Here is a 19,428-nt window from a genome sequence, read left to right as displayed (position 1 = left end):
CCCCACCCCCCCCCCCCCCCCCCCCCCCCCCACATAATTTTGTTTCATTTGGACACGTTTGAAACTCATAAACTACAGTTATGCTTTTTTTCAATGAATCAATTTCTGAACATGTGTTTTTTCTCCCAATTAGCTCTTGCAAAAGAACTAGCAACTAGCATGCCATGTATAAGAATTTTGTTAAAATAAACTTGAATGGTTAGTTAGTTTTAATTAATCTTAGAATTGTTATATATTTGTCAAGTTTCTAAAAAGTGAAAGTGAGGATTGATACTCGAGAATCCCAAAAGATGGAATTTCAAGTATCTTGGGTCTATAATCCAAGGAAATGGTGAGATGGATAATAAATACATTGAATTGAGCGGAGTGGATGAAACGAGGCTCATATGCAATGTCTTGTGGTATAAGAATTTACCACCAAGACTTAAAAGTAAGTTTTATAAAGTGGTTCTTAGACTAGTTATCTTGCATGGGGCAGAGTGTTTGGCTGGTCAAGAGCTCACATATTTGAAAGACAAATGTAGCAGAAATGAGGATGTTGAGATTGATGTGTGGGCATACTAGGAGAGATAGAATAAGGAATAAAGATATGCGAGAAAAAGTGGTAGTGCTCTCTGTGGTGTGGTGGTCAATTGACAAGAAGACAAGAGGGTTGGGGATAAAGAACCTAAAAATTCAACGTAAGGATCTCGTGATGAAATGGTTGAGGAAATATGCAAACAATAACCTGCTGCTATGGAGGAAAGTGATTGGGGCTAAATATACTGAAGAAGATTGATGGATGACTAAAGAAGTGACCACACCATACCGGGTTAGCCTCTGGAGGTCTATTAGATCTATTAGACAACAGTGGAATGAAGTTAAAAGCAACTCAAAGGTTAAAGTGATGGATGGAAACAAGACTAGGTTCTGGAAGGATAATTGGCATGACGATGGGAATATGGAAGTGCTTTTTCCATAACTTGGTATTATTTCATCAGAGGACTATAGCAGAATTATGGACACCACATGGGTGGAACTTCAATTTCAGAAGGAAAGTTAATGACCGGGAGGTAATGAGAGTAGTTGAATTTTTTAATACTGTGGACTCATTCAATGGACTGCAGACAGTGAAGGACGTACTATGGTGGATGGGAAATGAAAAAAGAATGTTCAGAGTCAACAAAGCCTACAAGATGATGAACCAAATAAATCGACAGGGTCCAAGATGGCCATGGAAGCAAATATGGAAAAGTTGGATACCTCACAAAGTGTCGCTTTGTCTTTGCTGGTTACTGACCAAGGAAGTAGTTCTTACACAAGATAATGTCATGAAGAAAGGGAAAACCTTGTGCTCCAGATGATGTTTCCCCTGTGGAGAAACTTTAGAGACTGTTACCCATCGATTTCTACATTGTAAGTACACTCAACAACTTTGGAGAATCTTCTTAAGACTAAAAGGCATTTCCAGGACAATGCCTAGGAAAGTATCCGAGACTTTAATATGCTGGGAAAAGCAGGTGTACATGCGAAGGACGGAGGTAGAAGGAGAATTATCCCTGCTGCTATATGGTGGGTTATAGGGAAAGAAAGGAATTCTAGATGTTTTGAGAGCATAGAGAATAGTGTGCAGAAGGTTAAACTCAACTGCATTTTGCTTTTATGTTTTTGGTGTAATCAACTATAATGATATTGTCTCGATAATTGATGTTATAGACTCAATTTAGATAAAGTCATATAGAACAATTGATTTAGGAGTACTCTTGTATATAAAGGTCTCAATACAACCCATGTACTGTGTGACATAATACAAAGTTACCAAGTTCCAAAAAAAAAAAAAGATAATAATTTTTCAAGTACTACAAGTTTATAAAATAACAAATAAAGCAATTAAATCTTAGTTCGAATTGGGCGGGTTGGGTTATGACCTGCATTTTAGCGCATTTCAACCCAACCCATTTCAGCCCAAGTAGATTAACCCGCCCATTTATTAACTCAGACCTTTTTGACCCGCCCAAATTCAGTCCAACCCCGCCCATTTGACACCTCTAGTTTTAATAGAAGTAAAGTGGACCATGCCGGAACACATACCAGACCTATTGAGTTGAAGTAAAGTGGACTATAAAAGGACACACAGCAATCTGTTGAGCTGTTGGATTAGAGGGGATAAGCAAGAGTTAGAAGAAATGGTGGAGAACAATCCTTCCTTGTATTTGGTGGACTATATGGAGAGAGAAAAGTTGAAGGTGTTTTGAAGATAAATATAATTCCATTCAGAAAGTTAAATGGAATAGCATTGTAGATTTTTGTTTTTTGTGTAAGGGCCAATGTGTACGGGATGCATAACAGGTAGTAGATCTCTTCGAATCCGCGCATTATTTTCATTATTTTTCATTTCTTTTGGACTGCTAGCATAACCTTAACGCTGACGAATACAAAGTAATCATCTTCGGGGAAAAAAAATTGTTTATCTCAAAAAGAAAAGAATAATAATGTTCAAACTTCCTTACAGCTCCAGTTGTTGGTCCCTTAATACTTGTCCCTCACAACCAGCCAACCTTTCTTTGATAATCGTCGTGTTTGGGCCAGCTTGCCCCTTGACTAGTTACACCAGGTACTGCTACCTCCCACCAGCACAGATATTGGGTAACTCTGTCCATCAAGGCTTGGACAGATGGTAAGAAATCACCTAGTGTTTTTATATAAAAAAAAAAAGGCAGCCCGGTGCACTAAAGCTACCGCTATGCGCGGTGTGTGGGGAAGGGCCACACCACAAGGGTGTATCGTACGCAACCCTACCTTGCATTTCTACCAGAGGCTGTTTCCAAGGCTTGAATCCGTGACCTCTCTGCTGGAAATTAAACCTGAGACCTCATGGTTCTTAATCTACTTCATTGACCGCTAGGTCACACACTTGGGTGCAAGTGTGCAACCAGCCAAACTATTATTCCGTAAACCAGAATGAGAATTGTGAACCACAATCCTATATCAAGTTTCCTCTCTCCATATCGCCATAGAGTTACAATAATATTACATTAATCAGAGAGTAAAAAATGTATAAAATAGACCAAATATAATCCTGTCGTGTACGCTTAAACACATTTTTTAGAACAATAGTGTTTAATATAAAATCTTTTAGAACTATATTGGAAATAAAAGGCCAATGCAAATCCCAAATGAAGCCTACATAGTATAGTAAGATCGAGGAGATCTGCTCGCTAAACAAACTTTCAACAAAAATCACATATGCTTAGGAAAGAAAAAGTGGTTCTACGAAGCTTCATAGAAAAGAATGGTGTACATCTTTTTTCATTGATAAGTACAAGAAACTGGATAAAACTACCCATAAAAATCTCGATGACAAGAGACCTCACCTCCATTTCTGTCATCAGCTCTTGAGGTTTCTCCCAGGTAGAGATTCTTGTCCTTCTATTATAATAGTATCTAAAAATCAATTCAAGAATTGTAAGAATGTTATTAATTGGTTGAAGTAATAAAGCCATAGGAAATATGACACATTAGCAACCATAATTGGCCTACTGATCATCAAAAGGTGCTGAAAATAGCAATAACTACTAGCATTTAGCCACATGTAAAATATGTATGATGATAGAGAAATGGGGTCAAAATGAAGTTATCGGTAGAGGTGTATCAAGTTCTGTTGATCAACAGTCAGGTAGAATTTGGTAGCGGTGAACGGCAGCCCATGTGATAACTTTGGCAAAGAGGACTGAAACAAAGGGGCCTATTATCTCCAGTGCTAATGGAAGCAGAATGATGTACAAAGTACTAGATGTGGATACTTGAGGGACTTCTTGGCAGTGATGGGGGCCAACACACCCACCACTTGTTCATAGACAAGACATTAAGTGTTTGTGATGCAGACATTAACCTATTCATATGAGTAATCTATGTGAATATAATCCAAAAGCAAGAATTCCAGAAAGCCAAATCGGCATGCTCTTTTTTCTGTTGTCGATTGGATCTGAATGAAAATGATATTTTTGCAGAGCTCCTTTTCTTGTATACCGCGGTTTTACACCTTTTTTGTTCACTGGAATCTTAATTTGCTTACAAAAAACTGCACTATCATAGAATTCAAATGTTGACTCTCTCAGTCAACACACACCCATTAACCCATTAACTTAAGCATGTTACTTGTTGACAAGTCAAAAAGGGGAATCACATACTTTTTCCCCTTCCGAGAAGTGTGCTCAATCCAATCTGACTGAATAGTCTCAACAGGGTCAAATACGTAATTTGCTTCCTGAAACCCAAAAAATAAAGAACCCGTCACCTTCAACCTAAAATCCTATTTCAGATGTCAACAATATTTATGCAAAACGGGTACAATAAAACACATTGAATTCTCACCGGAACAACCAAGGGAGCTGCTAATTCTCCAGTCTTTTGCATAGTTGTCACAGAATTCACATTATGATTACTTATTGGCATCCAGGGTTGTACCCCTGATGGAAACCTATGATCATTTATCTGTGTCTGATACTGGGAGGCAGAAGAATCAGCATTTACCTGCTGTTAAAGACGATAACAATATGTATTTCATCAATATATGAATGGAACATCGGAAACTGATTGACAATAACCACAAAAGATCTTCCCAAGGCCTTACATTATATGAAGAAAGAGGTAAATTTGGGCCACCAGAACCAGGCATGTGGTTATTTGACATCGGAAGATTTCGCTGAAAATCCTGGGGAATAGGTGGTCCCTGAGGCATACTATGCCTGCCTACTACAGGTCGACCAGTAACCTGTTGCATAGGTTGAGGAAATTGGATTTGTGAAGGTTGAGGCATCGCAACATTTGCATGTCCAAGTGGCTGAAATTGTTGAGATGACCCGGAACCATATGGTTGTGCCTGCTGGGCTGGAAGTATAGGCTGGAACTCCTAAAGATGTGGGGAAAATAGTTATCATAATGTCTCTACATTCAAAAGTCATTTATCCCTCCCCCAAGCCTCCACAACTTTACCTGCAGTGACATGGATGGAATAGCACCAAGAGCAGGACCAGCCAGAGGAGGTATAGGAGGCTTCTCAACCAATATCCATGCAAGGAAGAACAGATGAAATCAGAATATAGCTACTTTTCAATCATATTTAGTTAATTTTCCAATCAATGTTGAAAGCTTGTATCCATGCGCAACTCCCTAAATTAATTTGAAGGACAAGGCAAGAATTTTGAAGCCAAACCACATAGTAACATGAAACCCTTTTCTTCATCTGATAAATAGAAAGCTTGAAACGAGAATAAAGAGAGATAGGAAATAGATGACCTATCACAGCGTTAGACGAGAATGGACAAAATGATAAGCATCTTTACCTTATGGATTGGGTTCAACAGCTACTGATGGCCTAAGTATCTTTTCTTTGGGTGTAAAGAAGCACGTCTGTTAATGCAAAATTTCTGTCAAACTAGACAAAGCCACAAAATATATTAGTGAGACTTCGGCAAAGTTAGTTAATATGCGACTCGATATAAGTTTATTGAGTTGGAGTTGTTATTCTACAAAAAAAAAAAAAAAAATTACTTTTTGATAGCCATCTGATGTATTATCATCCCACCCACCCACTATCTAGTGAACATCTATCCAAACCAACTACTTCCTTGATACTTTTTCAGGTTATAGAGTCTAAAATCAGCCCTTAAGGGCTCCACTTGTCCTTCCCAGGTAATTGCAGAATGCTGAATCTTTTCACTTATTCCAAAACCTTCCAAAACAAACTAACACTGAGAATTGGTTAGGAAAAAAAGTAACACAATGAGGAGGCATTTGGACATGAATCATTTGACAATAATTCACAAGGATGAATTGAGTGTGTGTATACGTGTGTGTGTGTGTGTGTGTGTGTATACGAAACTAAATTGAAAAAAGGTATTAGGAAGTTGAAGTGTGTTTAAAAATACATAATTGAAGTTTTGTCAATGAAACTACAAGAAGCATGAGACTCCTAAAACCTGGTTTTCAAATTGAGATTCCATATTTCATGTTTGAAGTTGAAATAAAGTTCATTTGATAAACAAACACTTGAAATAAAAACATTTTTTCAAAATTAAGAAACAAAAGCTATGGAGAATAAGCTACTCAGAATACATGAAATCATCCACCTCAATCTCGTCTAAACTTACAAGTTGCATCTTCTTCTGTACTAAAAAGGGATGGAACTGGAAAGCATCATCAGATGGAAGAAGAAATGAAAATAAAACAATGGGCAAGTGATGCAAAATGAGAGATCAGAATATTCAATTTAAAAAGGGACAAACATCCAAGGACTGGAATGGGAACCACTGTCACTATCTCATAAGTTTAACCAAAGTTGTTAGGCTCTGAAGGTGAGTGCCATAACTATCCTCTCCCACGAAACGATTTTGGATAACCTACTCATCATCCTCTCTCTTTAGAGCGGTCAACAAGACTCCAACCAAGTAACATTTTTGTCTAGCCATTTAAGGAGAAAAAACATGCATCACCCACTTACTCTTAACAAGGACTCTTTTCAGTATTTTCCGAAACACAGCAATCAGGAATAGAGAATATATATCAAAGAAAGGTCTAACTGTTGGAATCATCTTTTCCATTGCTATTTGATACATTTCGGTCATTAACATTAGTGAATTAGGTGAAAGTGCGGAAACAGAGGGATTCGAACCCTAGGTAAACAAAAGCCTGCATAGCAATTCCAATGCTACGCCACTCGGCCATCTCTCCTACATAATGATTATGACCCAAAAACCGAGACAATTATTGATTGTAAAGTACGACCAATCCATTCTAACTAGAAAAATCCTAAATTTTAACTACTATCAAATTCAGAAAAAGTAAAGCAATTCCGAAGTTTCGCCACTAACCTTTATAGGAAAAGAGTAGCTAATATCCAGATGAAACATTAAACGAAGAGCGCCGGCGGAAAACAACCTCGGCGGCAATGCCGCAGCGAGAGGCGGAGCCAGATAATTTCGCAACGAAGCCAAAGTTCGGAATTGTTCTGAAACTAGATTCACCGCCCTTTTGCCTATTTATATGTTGGACACAAGTGTCAATTTGAATAAGTTTACACCTGGACTCCCACTAAGGCCGCGCATTAAATCGAATCGAAAAATTTAATAATTAGTACTGATAATTCGGTATTTGGTATGATATTTGAAAATAAAATTTTAATATTTTGATATTCGGGATTGGATTTGATACAAGACACTAATACCGTTTGGTATTTGATATTTACCGAATACAGAATATATATATTTACACACACATTAGCCGGCTTACGCCGTGTTATGCGCGGCCTAATGTTAGATTCTTAAAAATTTTATATTATGTATAATTCTATTATTTAATGAAAAGTTTTATTTGATTGATTGATAAATTTTAAGTTAGACATATACTATTATATTTAGATCGATGAAATTTGCATAACGATATCTTAAGTTGTTCAAAATTTTGTGACATTGACAGTTAATTATATTTTTTAAATAATTTAAGTTCTTAATTATTTTAATTATTGTGATTTATAATACTATTCTACCAATTAGAAGTGACATAGTAAAATTATTATTAAAAATACTTGTGAATGTGAATTTTTTTTAAGTGGCTCCATATAAGACGTCATGTTAATTTAAAACATCAAAAATTAATTTATCATTTTATGTTTATTTTACCTTTTTTATTAAATATTATTAATTTTTTAATACTTAAATAACTTATAAACTACAATCTAGTCTAGTTCAAGTGGCGAAGCATCACTTTTGTGGGTAATAAGTCGTGGGTTCGATCTTGATCAGCAACATATTATTTTTTAAGTTTTTTCCTAGACCTCACTTTGTGGGAATACACTGAATTTGTTATTGTTGTTAAATGACTTATAATAACTTTTTAATTTTTTTTCCTAGACCTCACTTTGTGGAAATACATTGGATTTTTTGTTGTTGTTGTTAAATGACTTATAATAATTAAATATGGGTAATTTAGTAAAATTATGATTGAACTAGTTGAAACAGTCATGTCATAAATATCTATTTTAGTTTTTTTCTTACTATTTTTTAATATGTCAATGACTTATACTAATTACTTAAAATCACGGTTGAAACAGCTGAGGCAGGCATGTCGAACATGAGCAGCCTGCTTCAGTTACTTATTGTGACTTCTTATATAAGATACTAATAATATAATTTTTTTAATGCTTAAATAACCATAATAAGTAATTAGAGATAATATAGAAAAAATCACGATTGAAGCTGTGATGCAGATATGTATTAAAAGTGATATAGTATAATAACTATAAAAAATTACTTGTGAAAAGAACCTGAGTGAGCCTCATATAAGACGTCAAGCTAATTTAAGACATCAAGAGTTAATTTATTATTTTGACTATTTCATCCTTTTTATTAAATATTATTAATTTCTTAATACTTAGATGACTTATAATAATTAATAGGCGTGATATGGTAAAATTACAGTTGAAGCAGCTAAAGTAGATATGTCAGGAATGTTTATTTTACATATTTGTATTAAATATTATTAATTTTCTAATGTATAAATAACTTATAATAATTAATTAGGGTAATAAAGTAAAAATACGATTGCAGTAGCTTAAGCAAGCATGTCGACCTGCCTGCTTCAGCGACTAAACTGCCTCTTATAAATAAGTGAATTATATATATATATATATATATATATATATATATATACACGATATGTCTAACCAATACAATATCTCAGCGAATCTCTTAGACCTTGGTAATATATTCGTAAAAAGCAACAAAAATAATGCTAAATAAGATTTCTTTTAAATATACTCTTTGAAGTTTAAACGTACAATTGCACATCTTCAATTTTAATATGATATTACCAAATATCGTACCGAATCAAAAATTAATTTACCGATTACCGAAACGATATTTATTGTCTATGATATCTATGTTCAAGTACCGATTACCGAATTACCATAATCTACCGGTTGCCCCCCGACAGACTGTGGAGCGAACCAGGGTGGTCCGATGGGGCCGCTGGGGCTATTTTGCAAACCAAACGGGCGAAATGATGCGCACAAGCCATTTTTTGTGACTTTGGATGAGTGCTAACCTACGTTCTAGGATATTAGGCTCAGAGCTCGAGCTTGAATCTGGATGGTTCGATAGGGCCGCTGGAGACATTTTGCAAGCCAAACGGACGAAACGGCGAGAACGAACTATCTTTTGTGACTTTCGATAAATCAATAAGAAAGGCAAAATTGAACATGAGGGTCATCAGGGAACACAGAAAGAGTACAGATTTGAAATCCAAATATGCATTAAACTTGGGAAAATTTACAAGGAAAGTATCTCCCAACAAGGGCGAGCAACTACAAAAACTATACCTCTATTCCCCACACATCAATTAGGGAGGGGAAAAAAACAAATCAAATATAGAAAGGTCAAGCCATATGTGACTAATAGAAAGCCCCCACAAGGCTTTGGTCTACTGATAAGAGCGTAGCGCATGATGTGTCGGCTATCCGAAAAAAGCTTGTTATGCAAGTGGACGATGATAGAGGAACAAGACTTATCCACCGCATTTCAAACCGTGCACCACTAGGCCTCGGGATTCTTGGTTATACAAAGAAAAAGAAACTAGCAAAAACTTACAAGCAAACATGTAATTCCTCGTTCTTCTATGCCATCCCTTGATTCCTCCCTACAAATTTGTGAAAACTAAAGCTATATGAGATGATATCAAACATGATGTTCACTGAGGGGGCATGAAGTTGAGTTAGGACCAAAAAGAAAAAGGAAAACTCATGTACAAAAGGTGATTTGCATGTGTCAATGTGCTAAATCAACACTTGCAGTGCCAACGCTTCCCTTGTCGACTACGCGTACATTATACAGCTCATAAACTCTCGCGTGGCTCTCCCGCCCACCATTTTTCTGCTTGTTTCTTGCTAAAACGCTTCCGACTGCAAATTTTGATATGCATTAGACTTGACTCCATTCAAACACAATGATTATATGATTTCATTGTATAATTATTGTATAGTGAAGCTTTGACAATCTTGACAAGTAAGAAAAAGGTCTTTTGGTAGATACAGAAGCAATGAAGGGGATCTTGTTCACATGCTCAAATGTGATTTCTTTAATGTACACATAGAAGATAAAGCGAAGTTGGCAAGTTATAGTCAGCAGCCACGTATAATAACAGCAGACCGAGACAAGAAACATAATGCAGAAAGGCAGAAAGTTGCACACTTCTAACGATTAAAGTTGATGGTATACCTGAAGTGAACCCTTTCTAGCTCTTTGACACCTCCAGGTAGGGAGGTAAGAGTAATATATACACCTGGCTCATCTTCTCAACCCATTCATTCTCGTTACGAGAATCAAATTCTTTTGTTCTGGCCCCATTTTTTGTTGTTACCTCTGGATACCCTTGTCTATTGTGAACAGCACTGCGATTACTGGCGTTGCTCGATCCATTAGAAAGCAACTGGCTGTTAGATACACTTGACTCCAGTTCTTGAAAAGTAAGTTGACTGTGAACTTGGTCAATACAGCCATTAGGTATATCACTGGAAGTAATATTGGATTCGGAGGAAACAGATTTAGGAGATTTGATGTTTCGGCCAGGACCTACCGGCATCTTTTCAGCCATTTCCTTCAGCTATTAAAAATAAAGAACATGGTGCAGAGTATCAGAAGCTAAGGGAACTGAGAAATGATGAGTTGTGGTTCAAGTCTCCAACTTATTCATTAAAATCAAAGCACCTAAATTTTTCTGTGCTGATAATAAAGAGAAGCACAATGTTTTTTCCTACGTATGCACAACTTTGACACAACTTAAAAGTCGAATGGTAAGAATGAATATAACTTACCTGAGAAGTAAGTGACTTGATCACTTCTTTTGCTGCTTTGCATTTGGCCGTCTCCTCCCCCGCAATTGATATTGCCTCCTTCAGCTGTTTACTAGTTCCTTCCAGTTCTACTTCTTGAAGTTGAGCCTTTCGTGTAAGAGTTTCCACCTATAATAAAAAGATATTCAAGTGCTAAACAAGAAAACATATGAAGTAGCATTGCGAATCGGGGCAGGCTTGTATCTTTTACTGTAACCAATTGCATTCCCTATGAAGATAAAGCCTCAGAACTTGCAAATTAGTGTCCTTGAAGTGGGAAAAATAATTGAAAGCTCGTTACAAAATACATAGTACAGATAACCCCACGTTATCAGAATACCAGTGATTGCACTATCACCTTAGAAATACTCCTTTAACTTATCTGGTCAAATTAAAACTACTTGTTTATGCACATGGATAAGTTTTTCGCCCTGAAAAAAGAGATCAGGTGTAACTTGCCTCTGTTGATCATCAAGTACTTAAATGTGATGTACACACCATTGAGTGTCTGACAAGTGTCTAAAACCCCAATGAAACTTCTCTTAACCAACGTCTTGCATTTTGGAAACATCACAGTATTAAAAGTTGGCACAAACTATAAAATCATACACAAGCTTCTATCTCGGTTTTCCAACCACCAACTCGATAAATGCAGCATATGTTTTCTCATAAAACTAGAGACAGTTTGATACTTCTTATTTTTGACAGGCCAAATCAGCACCTCATTGCAAGGTTTGAGATCCATATCAGAAACAAGTATAAAAACAAGTAGAAGAGTGAAGAAACTGCATCAGAAGGAGATGGCTGCATAGTAGATAAATAACCTACCTGTGCTCTTAATTTAGTAACCTCTTGACTAAGACTTTCGTTTGTCCTTTTAGCATCATCCACAACAATCCTTGGAGATGTAAGTCCACCTAGTGTTGGAGTTGGTGTAGTAGAACGGGGTGGACTAGGTCGTCTAGATGTTGGTGATGTCGCTCGAGAAACAATCCTTGAACCGGGAACTGAAGCAGAGAAGAACTTCTTGGACGAGGCAAAGATTTGATTAGAAGATTTGGAACTATTCACAGCTCCCAATTGCAAGGTACTACTGGGAATAGGTGACACACGACTGCTGTTGAATTCAAACTTCTTCTTCTGTTTGGAAGAGCGGGTTTCAACTTGTTTGAAGGATTCCATTGAAGAAAATCTAGTAAGATGAGGTCGAGACCTTGTATCCAACTTAGAACTTTTGTCTATGGCATCAGTTGACCCCTGATTCAGGCTTCCTCTTCGACTCATGGAAGCCTCAGATGAAGCATCAGTTTCAACAGCTTTTTTCAATTTATTACAACAATTATCACAGACACGATAAGGCTTATTGGGATTTGGTGCCATTGAAGTTCTCAGCGATTTCTTGCTGCTACACGAATGACAAAAAACAAGACCACAGTTATAACAGTTGTGGCGCTTCCTTTTAAAATTAAAAGGAAGACGGCAGCCAGAACACATGGATTGGTCAACCCCTGAAGCCCATTTATGAAGGCAAATAGCTGCAGTAAAATTAGTGCCACAAGCAATGCTTTTGACTTGTTTGTCTTTTAAAGCTTCCACCAAGGTGGGAGAATTTCTGTCGTCAGTATTACCATGACCTAATCTTCCATTTGCTCCCTTTCCCCATGTGTAAACTTCAGTTCGGGAAGTCAATAAAGCAACATGGTAAGCACCACATGCTATCTCCTCCACAAAGCTCTTTGAAAGTTTTCCTTCAACGCGACAAGGAAGCTTTCCATCAGCTTGAGGATGACCTAATTGGCCATATACAGGACTTCCCATTGTATATACATGACCTGAAGTGGTTAGAGCAACTGTCAAGCTATGTCCACAAGTAACCTGGCAAAAGTTGGGTTCAACAAGAGCTGCTACACAAGTAGGTACAAGTTTTGACTCCTTGTCACCGTGCCCAAGTCGACCTTTCTCACCATCTCCCCAAGTAAAAAGTTTCCCTGAAGAACAATTGCTTGAACTAGAATTTCCTACCATGACTTCAACAACTGCAGCAGTATGCCAAACCCCACAAGCTGCTCGAACAGTTCGAAGCCCCTTCAGAGATTCCACTTCCCTAGGTTTTGAAATACTCTTCCTATCTCCATGACCAAGAACTCCAAAAGTTCCATCCCCAAAAGTAAATAATTGGCCAGCAGAGGTCACCACAGCAGTATGCCAGGGCCCACAGGAGATATAAGAAACATGTATGCCCTCTAAGGGTCCATTTACTCTTTTGGGGATCCAATGACTAACTTCATTCCCATGCCCAAGAAGACCAAAATCACCGGCACCCCATGTGTACAATTCACCAGAAAGTGTTACAGCACAGGAATGATTTTCACCACAAGCAACAAGCTCAATGTTTGTATGGCCGAGGAAATCTATAAGCTTTGGATGCGAAACATCAGAATCGACACCATGCCCAAGCCTGCCTCCTGATTCCTCACCCCAAGAGAATATCTCACCCTGCTTTGTTACTAGTGCTGCGTGTTTTCCACTGCAAGCTAAATTTTGAACATCCAGTACAACTGCAGATTCTAAAGCTTTGGGCAATAAAGAATCTACTTTGACACCATTACAACTGTCAATCCTATGAGGTCCACCACCCAGGACACCATCACCAGTCCCTTCCCCCCACATGAAAACATCTCCTAATGCATCACCATCATCATGACCAGAACCTTGACTCGATGAGCTAACAGCACTTGAAAGACTTACTCTAAAGTTATCCATACCCATTGCCTTCATCTGACCATGCATGTCATTTGAACCTCCAGAAGATAAGGAATGAATAGAAGCACTAGCAGAATCTGAAGGGAAAAATCCCTTGGGAGGTACAGCATATAGAATAACATCAGAAAAGGCCTTATTCACACCATTTTTAGGTGGGCTTCCATATGGACTATGAAGGCGAAGCTGGTCACCACCATCCTGATGAAAATACAGGATGTTATTCAACTTAGAGAAAAATGAAATTATATAATCTCAACCTGAACACAGAAACATAAAGTCGTATCTGCATATGCTTAGACATGTGGGATGGAATGTACCTTCTGTAAACTATCACCGCTACTAAAAGGAGAATGCAGAGGAGAGCTTCTCCGCGTATAAGTTCTGGGACTAGTGGCACCAGAAGGAATTCCATCGCTCCTTGAGTCTGTTCTCCACTTTCGCTGGTGTCCACGTGAAATTAAAGCCTTCAAGCCACTAAACCATACCTCTGCCTCCTCTTTATCTTTGCATATCTAAGACATAAGATTAAGAGCAAGCTGAGAGATTTTGTTGTTGTAACCAATTTCAAATGAAAATGGAATAAGACAGAATTGCATGAATTCCATACAAAACTTTCCCTCTAAAAAGATACAGCTATTGCTAATGAAACTCTTACCAAATCTAGCGATCTATCATTATATATGAGAGAAAAAGACTGGTACTCCTTCTCAGGTCGTGAGTGCCTTTGAAATATTGGCTGCAAAGAGCAGAAGCAATGCTTATTAATCAGATACACCACTAAACAATTCATAGGTGGTTACACTAGACTGATAAAACATGTCCAATAAGAACTAGAAATTGCTAAATTAAAGAGAAAAAGACACTGACACCAAATTCACATCATCAAAGTATGTCCCTAGGTGAACAAGCCAAATGAAATCATTAACAACTAGAACACAAACAAAACCAAACCAACAGCTAGAATAGTATGGATTTAACCAAGAGTGAAATTCATGTGCAGTTTTTGGTGCAGCGTGCAAAACGTAAAGGATGAAGACAGCATGCTAGAGTTTGTCAGTCCTTTACAGGTTTATTGATCTTCCACATGGGGGCCTTTCTGTTAATGAGGTTCTCACATTATGCATCTGCAAGCACCATCTAGGTTCTCTCCTTTAGTATCAATCAGATATTTATTTACTGGCTCAAAGAAAAAAAGAAAGGACTTATAACCCATGTTTCCTTATTGAGAAGCATGTGCGGATATACATAGGGAAGAGACAGAGAAATGAAGACAAAAAGATCATCGTGCATTTATTGATAAACCATAAGGAAAAATTCCTTTAGCAGAATGTTTGATCCTACCCATCCTCCAATATTTTCTTCCTCTTAATTTTTACTTTAAAAGACTAAAAATAAATTAACACAGTATTTCCAAAAGAAGATAAAGAAGCTATTCTTTTGAGACACATTTTTAGACGCTCCTGATGCGGTTCATAACAATTCAAGAACATTGATTAAATTCTGTATCAAATTTAACATTTAGGTTGCTTATCTGTCTAGATCTCACTAATTCAATGCAAGTTGGTTTACAGTTATCTCCAAGGAACTCTTAGTCTATTACCTTCTTTCTTTGTGTTCACTAATGAAAAGAGAAGGGGAATTTCTTGTGCGAAGCAACAGAAAACCTTTAAAATTCGTTGAAACAGAAGCTCATGGTCCAAGAAAAGATGCAAGCGAAATAGCTAATTACTGATCTATGATGACTTCATAAATTGGTCATAGACTTAGCTTTAACATCTGAAAGCCACTAATACCATATATTTAACCGCATAAGTCTCTAATGAAATGATTGAGCATACAGAATGAGTCATCTGACCTTTCACAATATAAGTTCTTCCATCTCTATTAAAAACCACATAAGGAGATATACAAAGAAGGATAAATTTGTAGACAAGAATCAAGTAAAAACATGTCAAAAAGTTTGTCGAATGGAGATTAGCTATGTTCAGCGGAGAGAACTTACAGTGCGCTGTCCAGATATTATTCTTGACACGTGACTTAGCTTAAGGTGTTTCTCTTCTTTACCTGAGAACCATATCAGAGCAGACTCATCCTGAAAATATAATGACAAATTTCTTCTTTAGACTCCAACCATTACCTTCAATTAAAACTAAGTTCCAAGAAGTGTTATCAAAAGCAAAAAGTGTAAAAAGCTCTAAGGTCCATTGTGGATTTAAGCGCAAATAAAGTGTGACTTTAATGAAAAAAGGCACAATAGAGAAAGAATATAGATATAAAAATATAAACGTTTAGTCCAAGACTAAAATTCAATTTCTGTTGACAAAGTGAAATATCAATTGTTTAGTGTCGTCTCTATAGGAAACGCTCATTTGCAACTCGGAAGGAAAAGTTTGCCTTAAGAGTCTTGATGACGACACTGAAACATACATTAAGTAAGGCGAGCGCTCAACATGTGTTCAGCCTTTCTTCAGTGCTTATGTGAATATGCGTGCTTTAAGCGCACCTTTGATAACATTAAGATACCAAAATTATGATGTGCCTACAGTTCCATCTTTAGAGGATGCCATTGTCCACTTATTACGTGCTTCCTCGCAGCCAATGCTACGTCCTGAAACTCTAAGTATGAAGAATTCTATCACGATCTCTGGAATAAATGATAGGGTTTGTTGTAACGACGTCTAGATGTGGGGTCTCACCAAACAAATCCAAGTGCAGCCAACTGCAGTATAGTTGGATCTACATGGATTCGCCATCTTACACTCATACAGCTAATACGATTACACAGTTGGATGCATAGAATCTCATACAAGATTTCAAAGTTACATAACGCAAGAGCAAATGTAAGAAAAAGCTTCTTTTTTAAAAAAAATGAATGAAATGAAGCTTACATTTGCCAGACGAAAGGGACAAAACTTTGGTTTTCCCCTTCTTCCATACTTCAGCAAACACGCCCCCTTTTTTAGAGCAGTTATTGCCTGAGATAAATCAAATAAAAGGAACATGAAATTAATAGGACATTAAACTCAATGCTTCATATGCAAAGAGAAAAGGACGAGTATTAAGGCACGCAAACAATTGAGACTTCTGAATTAGGACAAGCTAAGACGACAAGAGATACTCTTTTAAGTAACGTGCATTAATAACAAAATCAATTTTTAACTTTCAAAATCTCATATATTATATGGTAAAAATTTCTACTAATTATTTATCTAAAGTTTCCTTTCACCAAAACTGTTTATGTACACTAATTATTTAATCAAAGCCTTCAGTTTGGTGTTGCACAAATTCAGCTTTGGAAAATTATAAAATCTGAAAGAGACGAATTCTAGTTTCATTAGCAAGAGAAAACATGCTAACGATAACATCCTTCATTCACTAACATTTCCTTTCAACCATTGTTCTTCTACAAAGGAGTAAGGCATTACTTGAAACAAATCTTCTAAATCCAATAACTCCTTTAAACATGCATATCCAGTTTAATACGGATAACCAATTTGACAGAAATGCATCAACATCAACTACAACATAACCCATCTAATCTAATCCCACAAGTGGGGTCTGGGGAGGATAGAAGGTAAGCAAACGTTACCGCTACCTTGGGAGCAGTGTTCTTAAAAGCAAAAAGTGCAAAAAAACCTCTAAGGTCTATTGGGGCTTTAAGCACAAAACATAAAAGCGCAAAAAACCTCTGAGGTCCATTGGGGCTTTAAGCACAAAACATAAGTATAGTGTGGGCTTTAATGAGAAAAGGCGCAAAGGAAGGAAAAAAAAACAAATATATATATAAAAGGGCATCCCGGCACTAAACTCGCGGCACTAAAGCTCCGGCTATGCGCGGGGTTTGAGGAAGGGCCCCACCACAAGAGGGTGTATTGTACGCAGCCTTACCTTGCATTTCTGCTAGAGGTTGTTTCCAAGGCTTGAACCCGTGACCAGGCAACAACTTTACCAATATATATAGTCCAAGAGTAATAAAGTAATTATGAGCAAGAATGACAAATATATGAGCAAAGACATTGAGAAAAATACAAAAAAGTGAAACATCAATGGTATAGTGTCGGCTCATTAGCAAGAAAAATTATGTCTTCAAGCCTTGATGCCTACTCTGAAGCACACATTAAATGAGGCGAAGCCTCAACACGTTTTGAGCCTCGCTTTAGGGCTTAGGCACGCTAAACAGCACTGCTTGGGAGGTAAAGAGGTTGATTCTGATAGACCCTCAGCCCAAATAAAAACAACATACACAGTGAAATGAAAGTTCAACAAATAATTCAGTGATTATTATTCAACATATTACAGCTTAAAATGATGACAAAAATTTGCCGAATGAGACACTATTTCTTTACCTGTTCAATATCCCTTTCAACTAGTCCACTAGCTCTATTGACATCTGAATTCATTCTACCAGTGATAAACATCAAAAAAACGACAACCCCAAAACTATCAATAACACTAAACCCTCTAAACCCCAAACTTGAAAATACCCATTTTCAGCTCCAATTCCTCCCATTCATTCATCAAATTCAACCGATTCTTTCAGCTCCAATCACTCCAAAAAAATTCCCCAAATTCATCAACAATTCTTCAAAGCCAATAAACCCCACAAATACTGCCAACACTAAACCTCAATCTTGAAAAAAAAAAAGCATTTTCAGCTCCAATTCCTCCCATTCATTCATCAAATTCAACCAATTCTTTCAGCTCCAAAACTCAATCTTTCCACTACTAATCACTCCAAAAAAACTCCCCAAATCATCACCATTTCTTCAAACAGTAAAGAAACCCCAAAAACTATTGCTAACACTAAACCTCAATCTTGAAAAAAACCCATTTTTCAGCTCCAAAATTCAATCTTTCCACTACTAATCCTTCCAAACAACTCCCCAAATTCATCACCAATTCTTCAAACAATGAATAAACCCCAAAAACTATTGCTTACACTAAACCTCAATCTTGAAAAAAAACCATTTTCAGCTCCAACTCTTCTCATCCATTCATCAAATTCACCAATAATTTCAGCTCCAAAACTCACCCAATTTCATCACCAATGCAAATTCTCGAAGAATTCTTCAAGTAGTGAAGAAACCCAATTTTAAGGAACTAAAACTGAAGTAACTGCAACGCAATTTGGGGAATTTATCGTAACAGTCTATTAAATGCAGGAACCCCACAAGGATTTATATATAAAAAAAAAAAATTGTAAACCGAATATGGCTTTATGGGTATGGCAAATTTAACTAAAAACAACAAATTCAGCTCCTTTTTGAGTGTCTTTTATTCAATTTTCACAAAGAAAATCAGAAAAATCAAGAAACCCATTTAGCTGACACAGAAAATTCTGCTTCAATTCACCAAGAAAACGAAAAATCAAGAAACCCAATAAGCTAAAAACAGCAAATTCAGCTGCTTTGTGGGTGTTTTTTGTTCAATTTTCAGTAGAAAAAAGGTTGTAAAGAGTAAATGCGTTAATGGGTATGGCAAATTTAACGAAGAAAAAGGAAGCCATATAGCTGAACCAGCAAATTCAACTCCTTTTTGAGTGTACTTTGATCAATTTTCAGAAGGAAGAAGGGAAAATCAAGAAACCCAATTAGCTAAAAACAGCAAATTGAGGTCCTTTTTGGGTTGGAGTATCAATGAGAGTAAGCTTGTTTAATTACAGTTATAGGAGGGTTTGAGAGAGAGAGAGAGAGAAAAGTGAAGTAGTAGAATGTAGGTTATTAGGGGAAGGGAATCGAATGAAGGAAGCAGCACACAGGCACACAGTGAATTTGCAGATGAGAGAGAAAGGAAAGCAGCTA

General features: G+C 36.9%; 2 protein-coding genes across 2 annotated transcripts in view; both read right to left on the bottom strand.

The window, feature by feature from the left end:
* The window catches only part of LOC107850262 (pre-mRNA-processing protein 40A), a 19,194-nt gene extending 12,109 nt beyond the window's left edge, over positions 1-7,085 (bottom strand). Inside the window, exons 1-7 of the mRNA XM_047401770.1 lie at positions 7,061-7,085; positions 6,852-7,015; positions 4,975-5,034; positions 4,613-4,891; positions 4,354-4,515; positions 4,170-4,246; positions 3,354-3,423 (exon numbers count right to left, since the gene is read on the bottom strand). Of these exons, the coding sequence (XP_047257726.1) occupies positions 3,354-3,423; positions 4,170-4,246; positions 4,354-4,515; positions 4,613-4,891; positions 4,975-5,034; positions 6,852-7,015; positions 7,061-7,085 (837 nt within the window). The remainder of the gene's footprint in view (positions 1-3,353; positions 3,424-4,169; positions 4,247-4,353; positions 4,516-4,612; positions 4,892-4,974; positions 5,035-6,851; positions 7,016-7,060) is intronic.
* Positions 7,086-9,264: 2,179 nt separating this feature from the next.
* On the bottom strand, positions 9,265-19,428 carry LOC107850367 (PH, RCC1 and FYVE domains-containing protein 1-like). The gene is given in 11 exon segments (XM_016694847.2): positions 9,265-9,890; positions 9,892-9,934; positions 10,251-10,326; positions 10,329-10,635; positions 10,847-10,993; positions 11,693-13,825; positions 13,945-14,139; positions 14,283-14,363; positions 15,630-15,719; positions 16,516-16,602; positions 17,974-19,428. Coding segments are annotated over 11 exon segments (3,321 nt in total). The 5' UTR covers positions 18,046-19,428; the 3' UTR covers positions 9,265-9,800.

The sequence above is a fragment of the Capsicum annuum genome, chromosome 12 (assembly GCF_002878395.1).
Source record: "Capsicum annuum cultivar UCD-10X-F1 chromosome 12, UCD10Xv1.1, whole genome shotgun sequence".
Taxonomy (NCBI): domain Eukaryota; kingdom Viridiplantae; phylum Streptophyta; class Magnoliopsida; order Solanales; family Solanaceae; genus Capsicum; species Capsicum annuum.
The sequence above is the reverse complement of the archived record's forward strand: the minus strand, read 5'-3'. Positions and strand labels throughout refer to the sequence as shown.